The sequence below is a fragment of the Adiantum capillus-veneris genome, chromosome 4, assembly GCF_014529385.1.
Source record: "Adiantum capillus-veneris isolate H3 chromosome 4, ASM1452938v2, whole genome shotgun sequence".
In the NCBI taxonomy this organism is placed as follows: Eukaryota; Viridiplantae; Streptophyta; class Polypodiopsida; order Polypodiales; family Pteridaceae; genus Adiantum; species Adiantum capillus-veneris.
In genome coordinates this window covers 163660784-163685257 of record NC_140934.1, presented here as the reverse complement: position 1 = coordinate 163685257, position 24474 = coordinate 163660784, and the positions used below count along the sequence as shown (strand labels likewise).

General features: G+C 43.6%; 1 protein-coding gene across 3 annotated transcripts; it reads left to right on the top strand.

Moving 5' to 3' along the window:
- The first annotated feature begins 19104 nt into the window (after window positions 1-19104).
- Window positions 19105-24269, top strand: LOC147460291 (uncharacterized). Of its 3 annotated transcripts, none has more exons than XM_086511378.1 (3): window positions 19105-19253; window positions 19887-22643; window positions 23166-24269. In XM_086511378.1, the coding sequence occupies exons 1-3, from the start codon at window positions 19247-19249 to the stop codon at window positions 23708-23710; spliced, it is 3309 nt and encodes a 1102-aa protein (XP_086367504.1). In that variant the 5' UTR covers window positions 19105-19246; the 3' UTR covers window positions 23711-24269. The 3 variants fall into 3 exon arrangements, with proteins under 3 accessions (XP_086367504.1, XP_086367503.1, XP_086367502.1); XM_086511377.1 differs by lacking the exon at window positions 19105-19253 and adding an exon at window positions 19405-19784; XM_086511376.1 differs by lacking the exon at window positions 19105-19253 and having other exon boundaries at window positions 19405-22643.
- Window positions 24270-24474: the final 205 nt, after the last annotated feature.

Sequence of the window (24474 nt, the reverse complement as noted above, 5' to 3'; positions counted from 1 at the left end):
AGCAGTTTGGTAAAGAGTGACATCAGCAGGATCACCAGTATCATGTAGACTCAACCTCAAACCTGTTTCCATGGGAGTGGCAATAGGTTTGCAATCCTCAAGTCCAAACTTACATAGCAATTTCACTATGTAACTTTTCTGACACAAGGCAATACCACCATCACACTGCTTAAACTGTATACCCAAATAATGATGGAACAGCCCCAAATCTTTAATCTTGAAAGTAGCATTCAAATCAGCCTTAAATTCAGCAATATGTCTCTCATTTGGTCCAGTGATCAGCAAATCATCAACATAAAGAACCACGATGAGAAATACATCACCCTCATGCTTTACATACAATGTGCTTTCTGTTGGACTGTTACGAAAGCCTTGTTTGACCAAATGAGTATCAGCTTTATCATACCAAGCATGAGGATTGCTTCAACCCATACAAAGCTTTGTTACATTTTCACACTTTGTCCTCTTGTCCTTTTATGACAAAACCGCGAGGCTGCATTACATAAACTTCCTCAAATATGTCACCATTCAAGAAAGCAGTAACAATGTCTGATTGATGTACATCCCAACCAAAATGAGCTGCCAATGCACATAGAAAACGCACCGTAGTCATACGACAAGTGGGAGAAAAAGCCTCTTCATAATCTATGCCTTTCTGCTGTGCATAACCCTTTGTAACAAGTCGAGCCTTACGGCGATCGATCTCACCATCTGGCTTGCGTTTCAACTTGTAAACCCACTTCGTACCAATGGCCTTTTTGCCAAGAGGCAAATCACATAAAGTCCATGTGTCATTCTCTATAAGTGCATCATATTCTGATTGCATGGCAGCCATCCAATTTTCTGAATTATGTGCTTCATCAAAAGACAGAGGCTCCTCAACATCATGTAAACTAGACACAACCAAAGCATAACAATCTGATGCATAAGATGCATGGCGAGAGCGTGAATGCGTACGACTAGACAAAAGTGCATCCAATTTACTGTCACGCAGAGTGTGCACCAGCCATTTTGGCATACCTCTAGCCTGCTCATTTTCAGCCCTTTCCTCATCAAGTACATCATGTACATCTGCATCAGTAATAGGCTGATCTAAAACATTTTCAGAAACCCCCATAGGCTGTACATTTGCCTCATTGGAACTTACATTCGTATTTCCACCACTGAAAAGAGGCAACAAAGTGTCATAAATGTCCTGTGAGCTTACATTACTGTCTCTAGTACATGACAGCAACGGCTAAACAGAATCTTCCACAAACACTACATCCCGAGAAACCAGAATACGTTTTGTTTGCGGATGATACAACCTGTAACCTTTGCTTTCAGCACTATAACCAACAAAAATACATTTGACAGCGTTATCATCCAATTTTCTGCGCTGCACTTGTGGCACCAAAGCATATTCCAAACAACCAAAAACACGCATGTGCTCAATATAACGCTTTCTATCATGCCATGCTTCATATGGAGTAATAGACTGCAAAGCTTTCGTAGGACACCTGTTAAGTACATAAGTAGCACACATAATGACCTCAAGCCAAAAAGAATCCGGTAAAGCTTGACTTTTGACCATACATCGTGCCGTTTTCGTAAGTGACTTGTTTTTCCTCTCAGCAACACCATTTTGCTGAGGTGTATAAGGCACTGTACATTGGTGTTTTATCCCACGACTAGCCAGAAATGCATTAAATTCATGAGACATATACTCCCCCCCTCGATCGGAACGGAGGGTGCCCGTAGTACATTTCGAGACATTTTCAGCCATAGCTAGAAATTGATTGAAGCACATAAAAACTTCGGACTTCGCTTTAAGCGGAAATACCCATGCATGCCTGGAGTAATCATCAATGAAAGTCATGAAGTATAGGTAATTGCCCAAGGACGGAGTTTGCATGGGCCCACAAACATCACTATGCACAAGCTGCAACCTGCATGTGGCCCAAACTGAACCATCCTTTGGAAATTTAGAATGATGTATCTTAACCAAAATACAGCCTTCACCAATATGTTTGACAGGTGCTTCAAGAGGTGGCAAAGAAGCAACCATATCAGATTTCTGCAAACGCAGCAAACTGGCAAAATTCAGATGACCAAAACGTGCATGCCAAAGTTTTGCGTCTGAAATAGCCCTTGAATCTGCAACAGTATTTGCAAAATTTTGTCCACACTTGTCATACAAAGTGAGCTTATACAGCCCACGACACAAAAGGCGAGATGCAACAATTTCATCACCGAAACTGAGATCATGAACTGTACATCTGTCATCCACAAATTTGACTACAAGTCCAAGTCTAGCAAGTGCGGATACAGACAAGAGATTCTTCTTGATCCCAGGTACATAAAGTGCATCAACAAGTGTAAAGGAACTGCCATTTGCAGCAGTGAGCACAATCTTTCCAACTCCCTGAACTGGATAAGATGCATTGTTTGCACAAATGACTGAATTCCCATGAGGGACAGACTTGAGAGAGGTAAACAATTCACGATGTGAGGTAATGTGCTTTGTAGCACCACTGTCGAAATACCACACATGTGAATCTGCAGCAACTGACAAGCATGCATCATGGACAGCAGGATTGTAAGTGCACTCTGTGCTAAATGCCCATTCTGCATCAACATCAGCAACATAGTCTCCTTTCACAGAAGACTCAACAATGACTGCATTTGTAGTGGAACCAGCATTTGCAGTGGAACCACCCTCTTTCTTCTTAGCCTCTTTGACCTTCAACTTAGGACACGACTTGATCAAGTGATCATTGGCTTTACAATAATGGCAACACATCTTCTTTTTGCCCTTATCACCAGAATTACCAGACGAAGTACTGCCAGCAGAAGCATTAGGAACATAATTTTTGCCACTCGCAGCAGAACCATAAGAAGTGGCTGCATTGCTGTTACCACCCTTTCTTTGAGAAGCAATAAAAGCCTGTTCAATTGCACGCTGCCTAGTCCTGTTTCTTCTGGAAAGTGACTCTTGCAACAGCAATGTGCATAATGCATCAAACTTGACAACTTCAGGATTTCCTTGGGTCATCAGTCTCCAAGTACTAGCAAAAGTCTGGTAGGAATCTGATAAGGCATCAAGAACAGTCTGCACAAGGGAACTCTCTGAAATGACTTCACCTGCAAAAATAAGCTGCTCATTGATATCCTTGACACTAGCAAGGAAAGTGTCCATATCATCTTCCTCATGCATAATCTTCGACTCCAGCTCTTTACGCAGCAAAGCAATTTTAGCCTCATTGCGGCTTGCATAAAGACCTGCTAAAATATCCCAAGCCTGTTTTGCAGATTTTGTTGAACGGATGTGAGGAACAATGGTGCGCTTCACAGACAACGCAATCAATGCATGAGCCTGCGCATCCTTAACATCCCAATGAGCTTGTTCTGCCATAGGCAAAACAACTCTAACAACTGCAATCCTTGCAGCAAGACCTGCAACATCCTCAACATCGCCTACATCCTCAGAACCAAGACGTACATCAATGCCCTGCACAATGTTCCAGACACCCTTTGACACAAGAACATGTTGCATTGTGTGCTCCTTGCCGCACTGTCGAAGCAAGGGACTTGCCGATACACCATGTGCGAGCCACAAATGGCTCCAAGCACACAACAAGACTAATCTAGCAAGCTCAAAAGAGGGCAATGGTGTGTCACTCACCGCTCTATGGTCCTGCCGTGGAGGATTCCTCGCCGCGAAGAAGAAGGAGACGCCGCTACGTCGCGCTCAACCGCTTCACCGCTGTCGTGCCGCCGCAATGCTCGATCGCACACACACTCTCCCTCTCTCTCTCTCTCTCTCTCTCTCTCTCTCTCTCTCTCTCTCTCTCTCTCTCTCTCTCTCTCACATACACACACACACACGAGGAGGTGAAGAAGAAGAAGATGGAGATGGAGATGGAGCAAGAGCACTCTTCTATTGCACAAATGAGAGAATGAGTGAATTTTAGGTTTAGTTGGCTTTTATATGAGCTCACCCCATTCACACTTGGGCGCCCATGCTTAACCAACTAATCCCTTGAATGTCCCAGTTAGAGTGCGCCTCTCATCGGCGATCACTCTTACCCTTTTCCTATTGGTCCGACAAGCCCGGTACCTAACTCTACCAAATACATAATACACGTCCGTCGTAGGTGATGGGGTGTCCGTGATCCGTGAGGGTTAACATGCCCCCCTTTCTGATGTAGATTCCGTCCTCGGAAGCTATTGAGTTGAAGCTCGTTCGTCGAGGTGGAAGAGCATTTGAGACGAATTCCCTTAGCCTTCTTCAGTCACTGCAAAATCAAACAACATTGGCACAGTAATTGCATTCTCATAAGTGATTAAAAAGCATATGCAGTTTTAGGAAGACAAATTGATTGGTAAAAGAATTTCAAACAATTTGTCGGCAATGAACTTTAAATTGCAATGTAATCAAATGCATAAACAGATGTAAAGGTAAAAAATTAAACAAGTTTGGGGTTGCTAATTTGACGGTCGAAAGGCACTAGAGATCGAATATTAATACCATGGGTAAGCTTCTTAATTTTTTGTGGTCAATTAAGTTGTTTAATCGCGAGAGCCAAGTATTCATGTTCGAGGGCTGACTAGAGGCTATATCTAGAAGACCTTGTAGTTAAGCTACCATAAAAGGAATTTCTCATGAAATCATCGCCTGACTAATTACTTTTTCTTTGACCCCCCAAAGTCTTTTCACAGTGATTCAATTTTGATATGTGTGCTTATTTTGTATGCCTTGGGTTTTTTGCTTTTCAAGTAAAAGCGCCCATACTGGGAACCTCTAGGGCTCTAGTACCATAGGCAATACATGTGAGTGAAGTACCAAATCAAGCTGAGATTTCTCTTCCAGCTTGAGATTTTACAGTGTGGCACTTTGATTTTTTGTTTGTTCATTTTCAGCATTTTAATTTTGTAACTTTGGGGGGTCATATAACACTGATACACCTCCCCAACTCATCACACTAGTAAACTCCCTTTATAATACTTAAGCTAAAGGTCAATAGGGTCAAGCCCACTAGAAAGCCCTAGTACATTTCACACAATGCTGCCTAAATCGGATTAAGAACCTAAGTAACCATTAATTATTAGGAAGGCATTCCCCATGGTATTAAGAGGAGATCTCTAACACCTAACTTGGTCAATTTAGCTTAGTCGGACTGCTTGAGTTTTAAACCTAGACAACTGATTATGACAAAAGATTACATTGAATTAAATGTTTGATACTAAGCAAATGCATTGAATATTAGGCTACCAATCACAATTAAAGCAGACAATCATAGATGCAAAAACGATAAGGGGCAATGCTAATGGACAAGAAACACCTGTTTGTGTCGATGGTCACGCTTGATTTGAAGAGTGAGTCGAGATAAATATTCCATGAAGGTCCAAATCCTATCAATAGCAACACGCTCCTGTACACACTAGGAAACAAAAGGAATACCTCCAGGAGGCACATTAGTGGGAAAAGAGAACTTTGCTAATCACTCAACTCTAAAACAGAAACACTCCTATCGTACTAATCTTACCTACCCTCCATCACTCAAGTGATGAGGATCAAAGGTGTTTCATGACATAGGTTTCTATTTCAGTGTACCGGATGTAAATGTGTAGGTCTGGGTCAATGTTTTGACTTTTATTGTGCATACTCATTTGCTAATTGCTCTTGCTCTTTATTTTTTCGTTTTTTGTGAGTATAAAGTTTTATATGTACATTCCCTAAGATTGGTGATTGAGAGGTCAGGGAAAAAGGTCGAGAGGGAAACAAATGAATGATGACTGTCAACAAACACTCCCCCCTTCCTTGGGTAGATCATACCGTTTGAAATGAGCTTGTCACCCTTTGAAACCAATTGTTCCAGTTGGTAATAGGTGGAGATTTTTGCCAGTAGTTTTCTATTACCTTAGGCGCCTCGTCGAGTTGCAAGGGTGGTAAGGTACTCTCCCAAGATCGAACTTGAAGTAGTTCATCAGGTGATTCTTGAACACTGGGAGGTGTGGATTCCTTTGTATCTTTATGGAGGTCCACTATTGTAGGTGGAGGCTGTGGAGAAGCTTTTACCTCTACGGATGCATTACATGAGGAGCTAGAAGCTTCATGGGACTCCCCCCTTCCTGAGCTAGGTGGAACAAATCGTTCTTTCTTTGGTACCCAAACTAGCTCGGGAGCGGGTGTGTAGCATTCTGTGATTTTTTTCTTTCCACGATCATTGATTCGTTTTGGAGCTATGGGATTGGGCTCACATGGGTCAGGTGATAGGTAAGAGCACAATCTACGTTTTGGCACCCAGATTTGATCATTTCCTTGATAGTAGCCTTGGGCTTCCAATAGTTGTTTAGGGATCCATCGCAACATTTTCTTACTTTTCTTGGAGCGAGTGGTACGTTTCTTACAAGGCTTCTGTTTTTTAGCACTAGCTATGGTCACTAAAGAAGCTTTAGGGACCCACTTGTATCTTTTCTTCGTTACATTAGGATGAGTCTTGTCAGAAGCAATATGCATTGCTTGTAGCATATTTAAGGGTTCTGTCTTTCTAACTCGACAATCCTATGGAGGACATCACAGACTTTCTGTTGTTGCTCATCTATGCTAGTAGCACCCGATGTGGATTGTAGAACATCTAACCAACCCACATGATAGGTGTGTCCTATCTACCGATCAGTTAAAGCTTCTGCTTGTAGGTCATACTCCCAATTTTCGTTTAGGAATATCCCATCTAGGCCTGGCATGCTGGAGGTTTCCCTCGAACTGGAAGCATTATTGCTCCCCATTGCTTGCCCCTCCGTGATTGCTACCTTGGGAGCACTCGGTTGCTCGTCTGGCATGATTGTTGTCATAGGAGCCTTTGCTTTCAGGGCTCGACTTTGTTCTAGCCTTCGTAGGTTCTCAATTTCCCTCTCCCTTGTTGCTTGCATATAGCGTTCGATCTCTTGTACTTCGGCAAGACTCCTACCATCGGGTAGTAAAACCTCAGAGGGAGATAGTCCTAAAGGATCAGGAGGTGCAGTGGATGGAACATTCACATGCACACTCTCAAGAAGCATAGGTTCCATTTTAGGCATGAATGACGAATTTACTTCCCCACTCCCTTCATTTATTTCATTAACCGTATGTTCGGAGCGAGTAGCTCTACTAAGGGTCTCTTTTAAGCGGCTAAACACGCTGGACCCAGGCCGTGGGCCCATGGCATGCATGTCTTGACTTGAACTATCAGGGTTTGGTGTAGGATACCCCTCCATGACTTCATAGTCAGAGGAAGAATCACTAGACGCGATATGAGGATCTTGGGTCGCGCTACCTTGAGTCCCGGCTGAAGGTCCAGAACCTAGGGTGGAGGAATAATGGGTGCCCGCGTAAATGGAGGCACTACCAATATGCTGGTGCTCTAACACTCGTCCAGAGCGTAGGTTCATATGACTTGGATCCCCTAGAAGTGTCAGTGAGGGCCCGTGAAGGCTGCTCACCTAGTAATTTTGGGTGTTTTGCAACCCAAGTCTTTTCTTCTTTATTTATTTTTTGATTTTTTGGTCCTTTTTTTCTGACCCAGCTATAGAATAGAACGTATGATAGCTCAAAACGAGCGTCTCGATTAGAGGGACGTGCCATGCTTTACAGCCCTTCGTTTGGTCACTTTATGCCCTCGGAATCCCTAAAACCATCAATTTCTAGTAGGGAACTAGGCCCAAATTAGAAAGTCTAAGGGTGCAAGTGGGAAGAGAAGGGAGGAGAGTGGAGGACTTGCCCCACATGCTCTCATTCCCTCTTAGGGGGTAGGGTATATATATAAGAGTGAGTCTAGTGTATATCATAAGACTGAGGACTAAGGCCTGGGCCTGGGCTTGGGCTTGGGCATGTGCATGGGGAAACGATCCCGATCAAAACTTTAGTGTAGCCCCCCAGTCACTCACGCTTAAATATTTCCGGTTTTTTTTTAAATTTTATTTTTTAATATTTATTTATTTATTTATTTATTATTATTATTTTTTTTGGGCGACGACCCCGCGCTGTTTTGCTGACCCTTTCTTGGCCACACACACTGTCACCTACCTAACCTCCCAGTCAACAGCTCACAGCTCACAGACAGCTCACTACCTTATCTACTTACTAACAGTGCTGCTAACCACTAACTAATCTACTAACTAATCTGTTAACTGCTTACTGACAGTGAGCTAACTGTCCACCTACTTCCTCTCTCACTACCTTACTGTGCAAAGACTGTGTGCAGGCAAACCTTGACAGAAAACTGTGTGCAACAGAAATTGCTAACTGCCTTCCTACTTATTCATTCACTGCAAACAAGCTAACGACTACTAATTGTGCAAAGACTGTGTGCAAACAGAAAACACAACATTATGCAGAAATCACAGAACTTGCAGACAACACAGAAATTAACAACTTACAGAAAAACAACTCATTCCTCTTCCTCTTCCTCTTCTTTCCTACTACAAACAACTCATAGGAGAAGCACAAAGTGCGTCTTGGGCTTAGTGCAGGGTGATTCCCCGGCAGCGGCGCCAAAAATGTGCGCTCCTTGCCGCACTGTCGAAGCAAGGGACTTGTCGATACACCGTGTGCGAGCCACAAATGGCTCCAAGCACACAACAAGACTAATCTAGCAAGCTCAAAAGAGGGCAATGGTGTGTCACTCACCGCTCTATGCTCCTGCCGTGGAGGATTCCTCGCCGCGAAGAAGAAGGAGACGCCGCTACGTCGCGCTCAACCGCTTCACCGCCGTCTTGCCGCCGCAATGCTCGATCTCACACACACTCTCCCTCTCTCTCTCTCTCTCTCACATACACACACACACGAGGAGGTGAAGAAGAAGAAGATGGAGATGGAGATGGAGCAAGAGCACTCTTCTATTGCACAAATGAGAGAATGAGTGAATTTTAGGTTTAGTTGGCTTTTATATGAGCTCACCCCATTCACACTTGGGCGCCCATGCTTAACCAACTAATCCCTTGAATGTCCCAGTTAGAGTGCGCCTCTCATCGACGATCACTCTTACCCTTTTCCTATTGGTCCGACAAGCCCGGTACCTGACTCTACCAAATACATAATACACGTCCGTCGTAGGTGATGGGGTGTTCGTGAGCCGTGAGGGTTAACATGCATCATATAAGCCCACATAGGGTAGTTGTCCCCATCTAACCTATCCTCAGCAGCAAACATCTTGAACACATCTGTGTTGTTGTTGTCAGCCATGGTAAATGCTGACCTGATGTGAAAACTGTCCGAAAATAGGAGAAATGGAGCGGGAACAACCTGTGCTATATAGCACAAACCGTAGAAGACTATAAGGCACCTGTTATGCAGAAAACGGCACTGACAGAAATTCTGCACAAAATGACGAAATAGCCTGTGCAGTACTGCCTGTAGTGGAAACGGAGGCCGAATTGAGCCCAAATCAAAATTCTGAGCAGACCGAGCTCTTCGAGTGCACCCAAAATTTTTGTCGAACTACGAACGCTCGCCAAAGCTCTCTGAAATTGGAGAAAGTGAGCAGGCGTGTGCTGTAGAAGCTGGCGACTAAGCCCGGGAGGACGTGACCTGCTCTGATACCAATTTTGGAATTAGGGTTGCAGAGAAACACACACAGCTTGGAGAAGACAAAGGAAGCTCAAGGCACACTATAGAGAGTGTGTTACTTAGTGTGCAATGGAAAGATAGATAGCCCTAGAGTGATGGGCGTATATACAATGCACGGGGGAAAAAACCTCCTAAAGAGGGAAAAAATGCCACGGCGGTCCTAGTGTGTTCACACACATCACTACCACATGTATATGGTAACACCGTTGACACAAGAACATGTTGCATCATATAAGCCCACATAGGGTAGTTGTCCCCATCCAACCTGTCCTCAGTAGCAAACATCTTGAACACATCTGTGTTGTTGTTGTCAGCCATGGTAAATGCTGCACCTGATGTGAAAACTGCCCGAAAATAGGAGAAACGGAGCGGGAACAACCTGTGCTATATAGCACAAACCGTAGAAGACTATAAGGCACCTGTTATGCAGAAAACGACACTGACAGAAATTCTGCACAAAATGACGAAATAGCATGTGCAGTACTGCCTGTATTGGAAACGGAGGCCGAAATGAGTCCAAATCAAAATTCTGAGCAGACCAAGCTCTTCGAGCTTGCCCAAAATTTTTGTCGACCTGTGAACGCTCGCCAAAGCTCACTGAAATCGGAGAAAGTGAGCAGGCGTGTGCTGGAGCAGCTGGCGACTAAGCCCGGGAGGACGTGACCTACTCTGATACCAGTTGTTGGAATTAGGGTTGCAGAGAAACACACATAGCTTGGAGAAGACGAAGGAATCTCAAGGCACACAATAGAGAGAGTGTTACTTAGTGTGCAATGGAAAGATCGATAGCCCTAGAGTGATGGGCGTATATACAATGCACGGGGGAAAAACCTCCTAAAGAGGGAAAAAATGCCCCGGCGGTCCTAGTGTGTTCACACACATCACTACCACATGTATATGGTAACACTAGCATCATTCATTGTGGAATTTTGCAGACTATACAAAGTAATCTATGGGATTTACATGTAGGCTCAAGCATGGGTACGTACCACCATAGCCGATACGATTGCGTGTAGATCGATAGAGTGAGCACATGTGCATAGGTTGAGAGAGTCTCTCACCTAGTTTTCTTGTACATACAAGTAGTTTAGCTAGTAGGTTTCACTTATCGGCGCATCACCTTTAAGTGGGAGATTTTTGGGGTAAAGGCGCTATGCCGTTGCTCGAGACCGGACGTCCGATGTCCGCCCGCCCGTCCACATGTGTACATATCTTATTCTTCATATAGAAAGAATAAGGAGCACCTCACTCACTTGATTCACTTCCTGAGGTTGCTCCACCTACACACGGTCTGTGCTCCTCTCCTTCCCCGCACGTAGTGCACCGCACTACACAGGCAGGCATCCACGCACTTGCGCACTCACATCAACAAGAAGTAGTTAGTTCATCAATGCCAACCCACACATTCCATGTGTATCCATTGCAATTCCAAAAGCATATTTTCAATTTTAACTCAGCCTCATAGGTCATGCATCCCTATTTGCTCAAGGGACTTGCCTCCTCCTTGGACACATTTTCTTCGTGAGAGATCTCCTTGTTTTTCTTATTCTTTACCTCATATTCCTTGTGATGCATATTTTGTTGCTTAGTAGTACGATCTTCATATACAAAACATTTTGTATCCCTCAAATAGATCCAACTATTATCAAGGATAATCTTTCGTTTGGTCTCATCCGGCATGGTGCATACAATTGGCTGTTCTCCCAAGCGAGGATCTCCTTGCTTACCCACTCTATGTGCTCCATAGACCATAACTCCGGACATGCCAAAGTGGGTTTTAAAGAAATCTTTGATAAAAATGGCAAAAGAAGGAGACATCTCTAACTTCTCTTTTGGGATTCCACAAATAACAATGTTCTTGGAACGTCGCTCCCGTTCCTTCAACTCCTCCACATCCACATTCTCAACATTCTTTGTTTAAGCCATGGCTTGCATCAGGGAGGAATTAGGAACCACATTGCTACCACATACATCAACCCAATACTTGTTTGTACATACTTTTTTCATGTCGCATACATAGAGGCTCATGGTGTCAAAGTTCTCCTCTTTCAATACATGGTCATGCTCTACTTTGCTCATGCGCTCCTTCAAAGCCTTCAAGTCCACAAGAGAGCATTTACATTTCTTGACTTCCTCTTCAAGTTGCATCAAATGTTTTGTTTGCAACTCAAGTGTCCTCTTGAGATTCTCATTGTCAACCACAAGAACCCTTACCGTGCCATTCTCCATCTCAAGTGCCCGTAAGTTTTCACCTTATTTGTTTATGGTCTCTTACAATGATACCAAGTATGCCACGATCATGGTTTTTGATGTTGTTGGTTGAGCGGTTGTCATAATAATCAATATCTAATTCTCCTAAATGATTTTCTCATATTAAACTGATCATTTAATGTGGGGAAGTGCCAAGGGAGAAAAAGCTAGAATATTGGTTAAGTTAGCAGACCGGCCACAGTAGGGATCCAAAGGAGGGAAAATAGGGATCCAAAGGGGGGGCCATCTGCAAAAGAGCCATGTGAAACAACGGGCTAAAAAGACCCTAAGGTTTAGCCCATTAAGACTTCCAAAATGCTAAGGTTCCAAAATTCAAAGGTTGTGTCCAAAGGTCAACCTTAGGGAAAATTGGATGCTTAGTGTGTGCCCAAAAAGTCTTTCTACATCCCTACATGGGAGGGGGCGAGCCCCAAAGCTAGGGGATGAGAGAGAAAGCCACACACACACACACAGGCTCCCTTTACACAAAGGGAATGAGGGACACATGTCAGCTCCCTAGGCCAGATGCCCACAAGGTATGCCCAATTCCTATTGGAAGACCCTTGAAGTGGACCAATGAGAATTAGGCTAGAGTAAATCTAGTTTAATTAATTTAAAAACATTTAATAAAAGAAACCAATAAGAATTAAGTGTCCTAGAAGACTATTGGGCAATCTCCCAAGGGGTCCAATGAGCATTCAGGAGCCCCATGGCTTGCCTGATTCCTATTGGCCAGGAGGCAAAGGGGTCCAATGAGAGTTTAGTTTAATTATTTAATTATCTAAAGCTCTCACAAAAGGGGAAAGGGGGACACATGTCAGAAGGCTATCACTTATGCTGCTTAATCCCTATTGGCTTGACCTGGGGAGGTCCAATGAGGCAAAAGCCAGACTAACTTAGCAGCTAGGGCTCGCCCAAGAGAGAGAGGGGGCTGATTTTTGCTTGGCATTGACACACACACTCTCACACTGGACCATGTGTGAAGGGAAAATACTCTATCTCCTCCCAAGCTTTAATGGAGAGCTCATCACCTACTCCAAGCTTGTGAGATAGAAGCCTACATCAACACTCCCTTGGCATGTGGATGCAAATCCAACCAAGAGCCAAGCTTCAATGCATGCTCATCTTCTCTACCAAGCTAATTACTAAGCTAAGCTATGCTAATATGAGTGATTATGTGAGGAGATGTACTTCTTTCTCGTAAGATACTTCTTTTTCCTCTCAATCTACTCTCATACCCTGCTAGCTCTCACCATCTTCGAAGGTGTGTGAGGTCTTGGGTCTGAGAACGGGGATAATTCAAGTTGTGTTTGATTAAGTGTTTTGCTTGGTGTATGAAGCTTCCATCTTCATTGCACTAGCTCGTCTTGAAGGAACACAAAGAATTGTATTGTACAATGTCTCTCTTGATGGGAGAAACCATAATACAAAGCCTTTGGGAGGGGGGACCGGCTCCATGCAAATCTGGTCCTCAACTGTTGTCAATAGCTTAATTGCTCTCTCTCTTTTGAAAGTATTGTCGATGCTATCTAACTAGGTGTTATGATTTTTGTTGCTCTCTCCACCCAAGCACTCTTGTAATTCTCATTAGGAATCAACTCTAATGAAATGCTCACTATGTTCATGCTAATTTCCGCTACACATAAGATTTTAGGCCATTAAATGTTACAGCGGTTGTGTTGCTATCTCCACACTTAGGAGATTTTGGATCATTTTCTACAATGGTTGTGGAGCTTGTTGAAGAAGAAGAACCCTTGCAAGTGTCAAAAGAAATTGTATGTACAATAAGAGATGAGAGTCAAATTTCCTGAACCTGTTCACTTCAGAAATGTTGCTACAAAAACGCCCCGGGGGATTCACCATGGAAAAATTACCGCAGCACGTAAGTGGAGGGGAGGGGGGTTTTGGGACAAATTACATAAGCGTATAAGTTAGGAGACAATAATTTATCTCCCAAGCTTAAAAATAAGGGAGGGGGTATCTTTTTTTTTTTGGGGGGGGGGGGGGGGGGGGGGGGGGGGGGGGGGGGGGGGGGGGGGGGGAGAAGTGAGAAAAGGAGAAAATGAAAGGAAGTTTTTGTGTTTCAAAATCATGGCTTCCCAAAAGAGTCTTCCATCGAACTTGTGAATCAATAGCTACAAAGTTACACTAGTACGGTCGGCCGCCTTCGGCGGTCTCTCTCTCTCTCTCTCTCTCTTGCACATGAGCTTCTCTCATTTTTGGAATTTAGAATTCATTTCACAGATTTTGACACGTGTAAAGGGCACTCGCTCTACTATTATATAATACATATAGATGCAAGAATGAACACTGCTTTGTATCAATTGCTTATTTTGTGATTATAGTTCACTTATTGAGGGATGACAGCTATAAAGAATTTGTATAGAGGCAAATCTACACGGAGAACCTAACACAACTTTATAACCATGTTTTTAAAGTAATTTAGATGGGTCGGAATTGGACAAAGCTAGAGTACATGCTGAACAGGCACATAGTTTAAAAGTCAAACTAAAACACATTGAGGGTACATCTAGTTATCAATAGAAGTGGTTCCTTAGTATGTTGACATTCACTATTCTACACGCTCTTTGACTACTTTTACTTAGCTAGATCATGTGAGACCTAAATTCTATATGTAAGATAGGGGTATCAAAGTTTTCTACATTGATTGTCATATAAGTGTATAAAGGGGGTCATATTCCTTAATATGAGTTGTATATAGGGGTTTTATCAAAGTTTTTTGCTCGCAGGTGGCGTCCCATTTTGTATATAGAGTGAATCCCCTGAGAGAAACGCCTTCATAGTTCATAGATAGAGAGAAAGAGAGAGAGAGAGAGAGAGAGAGAGAGAGAGAGAGAGAGAGAGAGAGAGATTTAATTATCATCTATGGAGGTACATAAGACCCATAGGATCAAAACAAAACATTACAGTTAGGGATTGAGGGTCCATCAGGGGGCAAAGGAAAAATATAAGAACAAGAACAAAAGCTAAGGGGGGTCAGCTGAAGGGGGAGCTAGCTTGGGAGTTCAAAACTCCTGAATGATGGCTTTATTGCCACGATAGACTGCTCATTTACCTTGTTTATGGGCTTCATGCATCTTCTTGAGCTCGCTTGCTTTACGCTTGAGTTGGTTTGTAGTCAATTTTTTGGCGATCCAAAGCTTTGTCCCCTTGAGGCAGTAGGATTGGCATAGCAGCCTCATTCATTCTTCTTTGTTCTTGAAAGTGAGAATGCATTCGCCAGGTAGGCTCACACCTATGCGTGTCATTGACCCAAGAGATAGTGTGGGGCTCGATGTTGATTGATTGAAGGATGTCATTGAACTTGGTGATGGCTTCTTTGAGGATGTCCTCCTCGGTGCACCATGGTGGGAAGAGTCCTCCAATCCTAATCTTGAGGGCAAGGCATTGTTGTAGCTGGCATTCTTGTAAGGTTGCTTGTATTTCACTATCGATCTTCTTATTCGTTGCCTCATTGGCTTCTTTCTGAGCCGCCTTGATAGTCTCAATGAGAGAAGCTTCGACTTTTGTGTTTTTTTGCGAGCAGAGTTTCGTTCTCCTTTGCCGCATCCTTGAGCTTACTCAAGCATTATGTGAGTTCAACATTCTCCAAAAAAAGTTCTTAGATTTGATCCTCTAGGGCCGTGATCCTTGCATCCTAGACTCCTACTCTTCTGGGATTGCCCTACCATACTGGATCCTCTTTTGAGGAAATCAATAGCATTAAGATGCCCCCTCCTCCCACCTTAGTCCTACACCCCATGCGAGCAAAAATTCCCTAGAGGCACTATCTTTTCACACTTGGGGTATCCTCTTGGTGTTGACATTACTGTTAAGCAACATACGGTAAGCAACAGACGGACTGGGTCATGAATAAAAAGTTTGCATCTGGGCACTACCAAGAATGACCCATTCATGAAAGACTATGAATAGTGCAATCCCATTCTCGCTCCATACATACATAATGTACTACCTACCCCTTATCCCATGGCCCAAGAATGCTTTGATTAAATTTTGATCTTTTCTCTTGAAGTTTTTTTGGGCCAACAGTACATCTGCTTGGACAAGTTGGGATTTACTTGCTCAACCAGTGTTCCATGGAAGATTAGGTTTACTAGAATTTGGTAGTTCATATAAAGGCTTGAAGAGAAACACTTCTAAAACATATGCTAAAGAAGGATACCATCTGGGCTGAAATGCTATGGGAATTGATTGAACGATATGTAGTCTACCATCATGGTCATTGGCAAGTTTCTACTTGGGACAAAGTATTTACACATGCACCTATGATTTTTGCCTGCCCTACTACTCAAATCCTTTTATGTTCTTGGAAAAACACATCTTTGCAATTGGTTTGGGTTGGTGGAGCTAGATATAGATGTATCTCTCTTAGTTTTGAGAATGTATTTTGGAGCTTCCTTTTAAAAAAGAACTTCCTACTCTTCTACTTGGAAGAAAAGGCAACACCCTGTTCAAAAAGAGGGTATGCTCAATTGCTCAATGCGTGGACTGTGATAGTGATTATATTACTTTTCTTGTTGCTAAGAGACAGTAATAGATTGGGTAATGGTCTCTTAGAACTCCTTGGAATATGTTGCAAGCACATGTGGCCAAACTAGTAGTACAATGTAACCTCAATGATTCCATAAGATTCAGAGACTGGGAGCCTTCTTTGAAGTTCCTTCTACTATAGTAGCCAATTGTTGGACATCATCTACTAAACGATTTTATCTTCATCTTCTCTCTCCTTAGATTATTCATATAAGATGTAACAAAATGTGGAGCTTTAACAAGCTTGATTCAAAGCGGTGTGCTTGATTTACATCTGTTTGGGCAACTTCTCTCCCTCTTAAACACAAAGTTTTCATCTAGAGAGTCATGGCGGGTGCTCTACCCACAAGTGAATTATTGGCAAAGAAAAGAATGCATCAAGATAGATGTGCAAAATGCGGTAAATCAAAACACGAAGGCACTTGTTTATGAACTGTTCTATAGGGCATAGCTGGTGGAAGTGCCTGAAAGATCATTGGCTTTAAGTATGCGAGGTTAAAATCACTAAATTCCCTCTTATATTTGGTACCCTACAGATTCAAGATACTCCTATGTAGGCCCTTCTCACCTTGCTCAAAGCGTCCAAGGATGTTGTCCTTCATAAGGACGACTAGGAACTCACATATCTTTGACAATGTTACCTGGACTAGCGATACCTTGCCCTAGTCAACCATCCACATCAAGATCTATGAGGACCTACTAGCCTTAGGACTGATTAGTCATGATCCTTCCTTTCAAAGGATTATGGCTAAATTTTAACTTATCCCTAACAATGTAATATAACCAAAGATTGTCCCCCCCCCCCCCCCCCCCCCCCAACACACACACACCACCTCAACTTTAATTTTTTGAAGATTGGAGCCACATAGCCTATTGGCCGACTACAAATTGCAATGAGTCTCATAAATCTCTTTTCCATGCTTCAATGTTGATGTGTAATGAGTATCTTCCATCTTTTCCAACCAATCAAAAACTTGTCTATTTTTTTTAAAATAACATCTTTTTTTTTAATTAGCAAAAAAGAGAGGCATCATAAAGGACTTCCCCAAAGCCAAAAATAGAAAAGAGCTTGAGCTTTTTCTATTTTTGATATACATGAAATAGTGATAGATTATGATAAAAATTTTATCATAATCTATCTCTATTTTGTGTAGCGTTTAAAATGAGCTTACATATATTAAAAAAAGAAAAGATCTTGAGCTCTTTTTAATTTAAATATACATAAAATAGTGATAGATCATCTCTATTTTTTAAGTGTTTTAAACATACTAGACTAACTTACTTAAATGTGTTCATCACATAGGGATTGAAGACATTTTTTTAGTATAAATAGTTAATTTTTAGTTTTTTAGATGACATATTTAGAAAAAAAGTACATATGCTTTACTTTTAAGTAGGCTTAGAATTATTTGATTGTTTAGTGCATAGAGTGTGAGGATAAAAACTCTTTAATTCAAAACATTGTATCGATCGATAAGGTATGGATCGATATACAGTAATATTATTTGTAAATTTGTAATTAATTTGAGTATTCGTGAATAATGCCATTTCATTCGCATCATTTTCATTATTCAAAATGTTTTATGCACATAGATCTATTGTTGAATCGGTGCCAAATGTTGAGTTTTGGGATTAGGGTTTCAAGAAATGCATGCACTGCCATGCAAAGATAAAAACTAGAACCTCCGATAAGAACTAGAACCTATATGGGAGAATACAATCTTGAAGATGAAGATTAACATCATATTCAAAAGATGAAGTAGCCCTAGCTAGACATATGGACATTAGCGACCCTCTCAAGTCTCATCACAATCACTACCATAGTGTGGTATGGCCTGTAGGCCTCTCATTAACACAAGAAACTCTCCTTTGTATGCATCACCAAAGGGTGGAAAACCATGCTCAAAGTGTGGTCTCTGGTACTCTTCTTCCAAGTCAAGTTGCTAGCCTTCTAGTTGAGGATTCAGGGATTTTCATCAACCTTGGCGACTAATTCGAGTGACTTGCAGACAAGGTTATTGACTCCATGCGCAAACGACGTTGTAACCTACCCAAATCCACTTGCCCTTGCTAGCCAAATCCAATTGAAGAACAAATAATAAATTGCAAACAAGCCGATTCTAGTACAAAGAAGAGCTAGTGGTTGAATGGTTAACATGATGTGGTGGAGTCTGATTCGCGGGGAGTGTGGTTCAAATCCCCTTTTCGGCTATCTGTGATTTGGTCTGAGTGCGAAAATTTTATTGGACCCCATTTTTTTTCCACAGTGTTTCCTTATTCTCTCTTGGATGCATCAAGTAGGCCATTGCGACCGCCAACTCTTATGTTGCAAGTGCACCGTGTCTTGCCCTTTCTCCTGAGCCAAACACAACGTGAAAATCTGCACCACGCAAAAAAATCGTGCACAACTCGCTTAGGTGTCTTAAATACGGCCGAGAAATCAAGTGTTGTTTATCAATAAGTCCCCCATCTTCAACTAAGGGGCGTCCTGACTCCTCACAACTTGCCGTGCGATGGTCATGGCGTCAGAGAAGACACATCAGCAAAATCTACATCTGGCTAGAGATATTTTTTTACTCCTATGCTTTGCTTTATGTTCATGTAAATGGGAGAATACTTAAAACACTTGAAAAGGTGCAAAGGCATAACAAGCTCATGTTGTGGAAAGGGCAAGAGAGACAGCAGCAAGTGCGCACCATCAGCACCACCATCGACCATCAGCTGAACCCTGAAGAAAGGCGAATCGCGATGGTGTGAAGGGGGGGGGGCCGGTTTCTCTCCTCTCTCTTCTTTCTTTGCATATTGATTTCTTGTCACTCTCTCTCTAGCAGACTGCAGCTGCACAGCCGCGGCATTATGAGAGGTACGTGCCCACTGCCATCTTGCATGCAGGCGTCCAAATTTTATCTTCCTTTCTGCATCCTTATGTAGTTGGGCGACTTGGGTCTCTCTCTCTCTCTCTCTCTTCATCTTATTGTATCAGCACTGTAGCTGGGCGACTTGGGCAGCTGGGCTGGGTCTCTCTTGCAGTCTCTCGCTCCCCTCTCTCTCTTTTCTGTCTCTCTCATATAGAACAAGGAATATGAACAGCAGCACATGTCTTCTCCAGGGACCCAAAAGAACCCCACATCCATTTCACAATCATCAGCCTACCACCTACTACTCTTCTGTTCTGCCTCTCCAATTGGATGCACACAAACACACAGTAGTACAAACAAACGCTCTCTGATCTCTCTCTCTCTCTCTCTCTCTCTCTCTCTCTCTCTCTCTCTCTCTCGTCGCATGCATGAGGAGATCCTCATTCCACCCTCCCTTTCAGCAATGACTATATTGTTGCCTGCTGCAGCACCACCATCAGATAGGCCTCCTCTTGTGCGCCTGCAATGCATACTTAGTACCCCCTTCCTCCTCGCTCTTCTCTGTTCTTGCAAGCTGCTACTCTCTCTCCTTCTCCTCCTCCATTATTGTGCCATAACTGGCTTTTCTCTCTCTGCAGATGGAGAAGCATTGCTTGCATTTCATAGCACAATGCAGGAGCCAGACGCACGAGTGCTACAATGGAGAGCTGAGGACGACACACCCTGCTCATGGTATGGCATCAAGTGCAATGCGGGCGGTCGAGTGATCGATCTATCGCTGTCTGACGTCTACCTACACGGCTCCCTATCGCCCATGCTTGGGAAGCTCTCAGAGCTCCGCCTGCTCAATCTCTCCTTCACCAACATGAGCGGCCCATTGCCACCCGAATTGGGAAGCCTCCCATTGCTGCAGACTCTGGATCTCAGCTCCAATGCCTTCACTGGCCCAATCCCAATCGAGATGGGAGCGCTCTCACAGCTGCATTCTCTCTTCCTCCATTCCAATCTCTTGCAAGGGAGCATTCCCCTGCAACTCGCCAACTGCTCCTCTCTCCGCATGCTCTGGCTCCACGACAACAACCTCACAGGTACGCTTTCTCCCCACTTTGGCAACTTAACTAGCTTGGAAACCCTGCGCATTGGTGGGAATGCCTTGCTCTATGGGCCTCTACCCCCAGAGCTTAGCAATTGCCTCAACCTCACCCAACTAGGAGCTGCAGCGACCAGCATTTCTGGCACTATTCCTGCATCAATTGGTCTCCTACCCAACCTACAAATTCTCTCTCTTTACAGTACGCAGCTTTCGGGCTCTATTCCACCCGAGCTCGGTAATTGCACCAGCTTGCAGTTGTTGTTTCTCCATTTGAATCACCTTGTGGGCTCGATACCACGAGAACTTGGTAAGTTGCAGCAATTGAGTGAGATCTTGCTGTGGGGAAATGCATTACAGGGGCCGATACCGGGCGGAATCGGCGGATGTACAGCCTTGCAGGTACTCGATTTCTCTACCAATAGCCTCTCAGGCCCCATACCCAAAGAGTTGGGCAATCTCACCTTCTTGCAACAGCTACTTTTGAGTGTCAATCTGCTAAATGGGAGCTTGCCGTGGGAGCTTGCGAATTGCATCAGCCTCATGGATGTGGAGCTGGATAACAATGAGTTTTCAGGTCCGATACCAGCCTCAATCGGACAATTAAAGCAGCTTGAGACATTGTTCTTATGGAGAAACAACATTACAGGTCCTATTCCACCTAGCGTCGGTGGATGTGTGGCTCTTGTCGCCGTGGATCTCTCGTACAATCAGCTCTCCGGGCCTATCCCGGCGGAGCTTTTCGGCCTCCAAAACATGGTAAAACTTATCCTTCTAGCCAACAATCTCACAGGCCCACTTCCTGCTCAAGTTGGAAATTGCAAGTCTCTCATCCGTCTGCGCTTGGCGGTAAATGCAATCACAGGGCCTCTCCCAAAGGAGCTTGGTAACCTTAGAAAGCTTGAATTTCTTGATCTGTTTGAGAATCAGTTTGAAGGTCCCATCCCTGCAAGCTTGAGCAAGCTTACCTCCTTGCAATCCCTGGATGCTCACACCAATAAGCTCTCGGGCAGCTTACCGTCCGGGTTTGGGTCGATGAGTAATCTTCAGCAGCTTGACCTTGGCACAAATCAGCTCACAGGATCTATACCTGCAGAGATTAATGGCTTTAGGGTGCTCAACAAGCTCGTTCTCAGCGACAACTTACTCGTGGGTGCCATCCCCAGAAATCTCCATTTCTGTTTGAAGCTTACATTGTTGGATTTGAGCCATAACTTTCTGAGTGGGCCAATTCCACCGGAAATCGGCAACATTAGCAGCTTGGATATCGCCTTGGATCTCAGCTGGAACAACTTGTCCGGCCCCATCCCTCACGAATTTGCCGCTCTTTCCCAGCTTCAGTCGTTGGATCTCTCCCACAACCACCTCTCGGGAAGCCTGCTAGTTCTGAGTTCTTTGCAAAGCCTTGCATTCCTTAATGTCTCATACAATTCCTTCACTGGCTCCATCCCCAATACGCCTTTCTTCCGAACGCTTTCCTCGAGTTCGGTAATGGGGAACCCAGGCCTCTGCAGCTCTTACTCCTCTTCAGATTCATGTGCTGTATTAGGACAGAACTTGAACAAGACGAGCAGTGGTGCAACGTCTCTTGTCATCTGCCTCTTCGCATCAGCGGCAGCCGCAATCTTCTTTCTTATTGCGCTTCTTGTGGTATATAGGATGCGAAGAGCAGGAAAAGAGATGGATTTAGAAGAGGTAGACAGTCCATGGCCATGGAGTGTAACATACTTTTGTAAGCTCAATCTGTCTGCAGATGATGTGCTGGATGGCCTTGTGGACCGCAACATTATAGGAAGAGGATGCTCAGGGCTGGTGTACAAGGTGGACTTGCCGGGTGAAATCTGTGTGGCAGTGAAGAAATTATGGCCAGCGGGCAAGAAAGGCGACTTGAATGAGGAGGCGCACGACTCATTCGGATCGGAGATAGAGACACTCGGGCACATTCGGCATCGCAACATAGTACGGCTGCTCGGATATTGCACCAACAGAACAGAAAGGCTGTTGCTATATGACTACATGCCCAATGGAAGTCTGGCAGACTTGTTATTTGAGAGGAAGGGCACTCATGTGGATTGGGAAATGAGGTATAATATCGTGCTCGGAGCAGCACATGGACTGGCCTATCTACATCATGATTGTGTGCCTGCTATTCTCCACCGGGATGTCAAGTCGAATAACATCCTACTGGACTCAAAGTTTCAGCCTTTCCTTGCAGATTTTGGGCTTGCCAAGCTCGTGGAGACCTCCGAGCGTACCAAAGAGAACATGTCGAAAGTGGCGGGCTCCTACGGCTATATTGCACCAGGTAAACCTCATTATCTCAAAAGATCTGTTGGATTTTTCTTCGAGTACACACTCTATTACACATGTGAGGTTGGTAAGATGGGTTCCATGTTCGACACACTCTAAGGTTCCCTGTCTATGACAGCAGCTAGTGCTTACTTTGTTCTACAATCTAACTTCAGTAGAGAAGTAGAAGATCACTTCATTGCTTGATGTAAAGAAAGATGTCTGGTGAAGGGCTCCTGAAAAGGTAGGTTTGCTTTATCCAAAACCTGTTCAAATTTTAAAAATGGCCTACTCAAATTTTTGCAAGAAGGATTTGAGGCTGGCTCAAAATTTCAAGATTTTTAGTTGAAAAGCTTTTCAAATTAATGTAGAATTTTCCTTTGGCGAATATGGTTTTCACCTTCTTATTTAAGGGTAAAAAGGATCCAAAGCTGGCTTCACAAAACAATTACATCACCCCAAGCTCTTCACATGCCATAGCAAATCATAGTCTGTTAGATGATGAATTAGAATTGAAACTATTGAATTTTGCGTGCAGAATATGGTTATACTCTGAAGATCACCGAAAAGAGCGATGTGTACAGCTATGGAGTGGTGTTGCTGGAGGTAATAACAGGGAGACGGGCTGTGGAGCCAACCACAAGTGATGGTCTTCACATAGTAGAGTGGGTGCGAATGATGAAGCGAAGCCATCAATTAGCAACACTCGAAATAGTGGATCCTCGGCTGAGGGGAATGCCAGACCCCTTTGTCCAAGAGATGGAGCAAGCATTGGGGGTAGCACTTTTATGTGTAAATCGACGCCCCATGGACCGGCCCACTATGAATGATGTGGTAGCCCTTCTTCTAGAGGTAAAGCACCCCTTGGAAGAATACACTAAGATGTCACAACCCCTCATGCACAGCAATATGCCATTCCCATCCCAACCATCGCCATCGCAGTCCGTCATGCTTTCAGCTCATCAATATCATCCTGCTTCTTCTCATGCTTCATCTCACTCAGGCTCTGTTCACAGCTGCATCAAGGGTAGTGCGTTCCCATTGCCGTCAAAGCGACATCTTCTGACATCAATGAGTGGGTAATGCCATAATAGTGGATGGGTTGAATGCAAAATATAGATGATGGCACTGGCAGTCTATAAGATTCTGCAAATTTTGTTGCATTGGTATCAGAGACCCGGCTGGCTGAGTCTTCTATGTATACCATGTGGTTGTTCAAAATGACGAATGGGACTTGATGTAGGGCCAAGATGTGTGAAGGGTCTTCAGGAATGCCGTCGCAGAGAGGAAGATACTTACACATAAACATACTACTTTTTTTTGGGTTTTACCGGGCGCCGATGCCATTCGATTCCAGCCCGAATGCAAACATCTCACAATCTGGTCGTTGCAAGTGATCAAGGAGTGCGATTTGCACTCATGGCTGCTGCATTATATTGGCCTCATCAACAATATTCTGTACCAAATTAGATATGAAGTGTGAAGACCATTAATTATAGTGTAATTCCAATAATCAAGATAATGCCTACAATCATTGGCGCAGTACTGCCTTCGGGAAGAACGATTTGGTGCTCGTGTACAGCAGAGAACCCTTAATTAGTGATAACCTATTTTCTCTGACATAAATTTTGTGATGACTTTTTTTGGTGTGTCCCTCCGTACTCTCTGTCTTTGGGCCTCTCTCTCTCTCTCTCTCTCTCTCTCACAGACACGTGACACAGCCATGAGAAAACGTAACGTCATAGAAAAATTTAACGATCTGTCATATATAGTCGTCAACAGTTTTCGTGATAATCTCTCTTCTTTGTAAGCTTTCATAGGCTCCCTGTCGGGGATACCTCTAAACG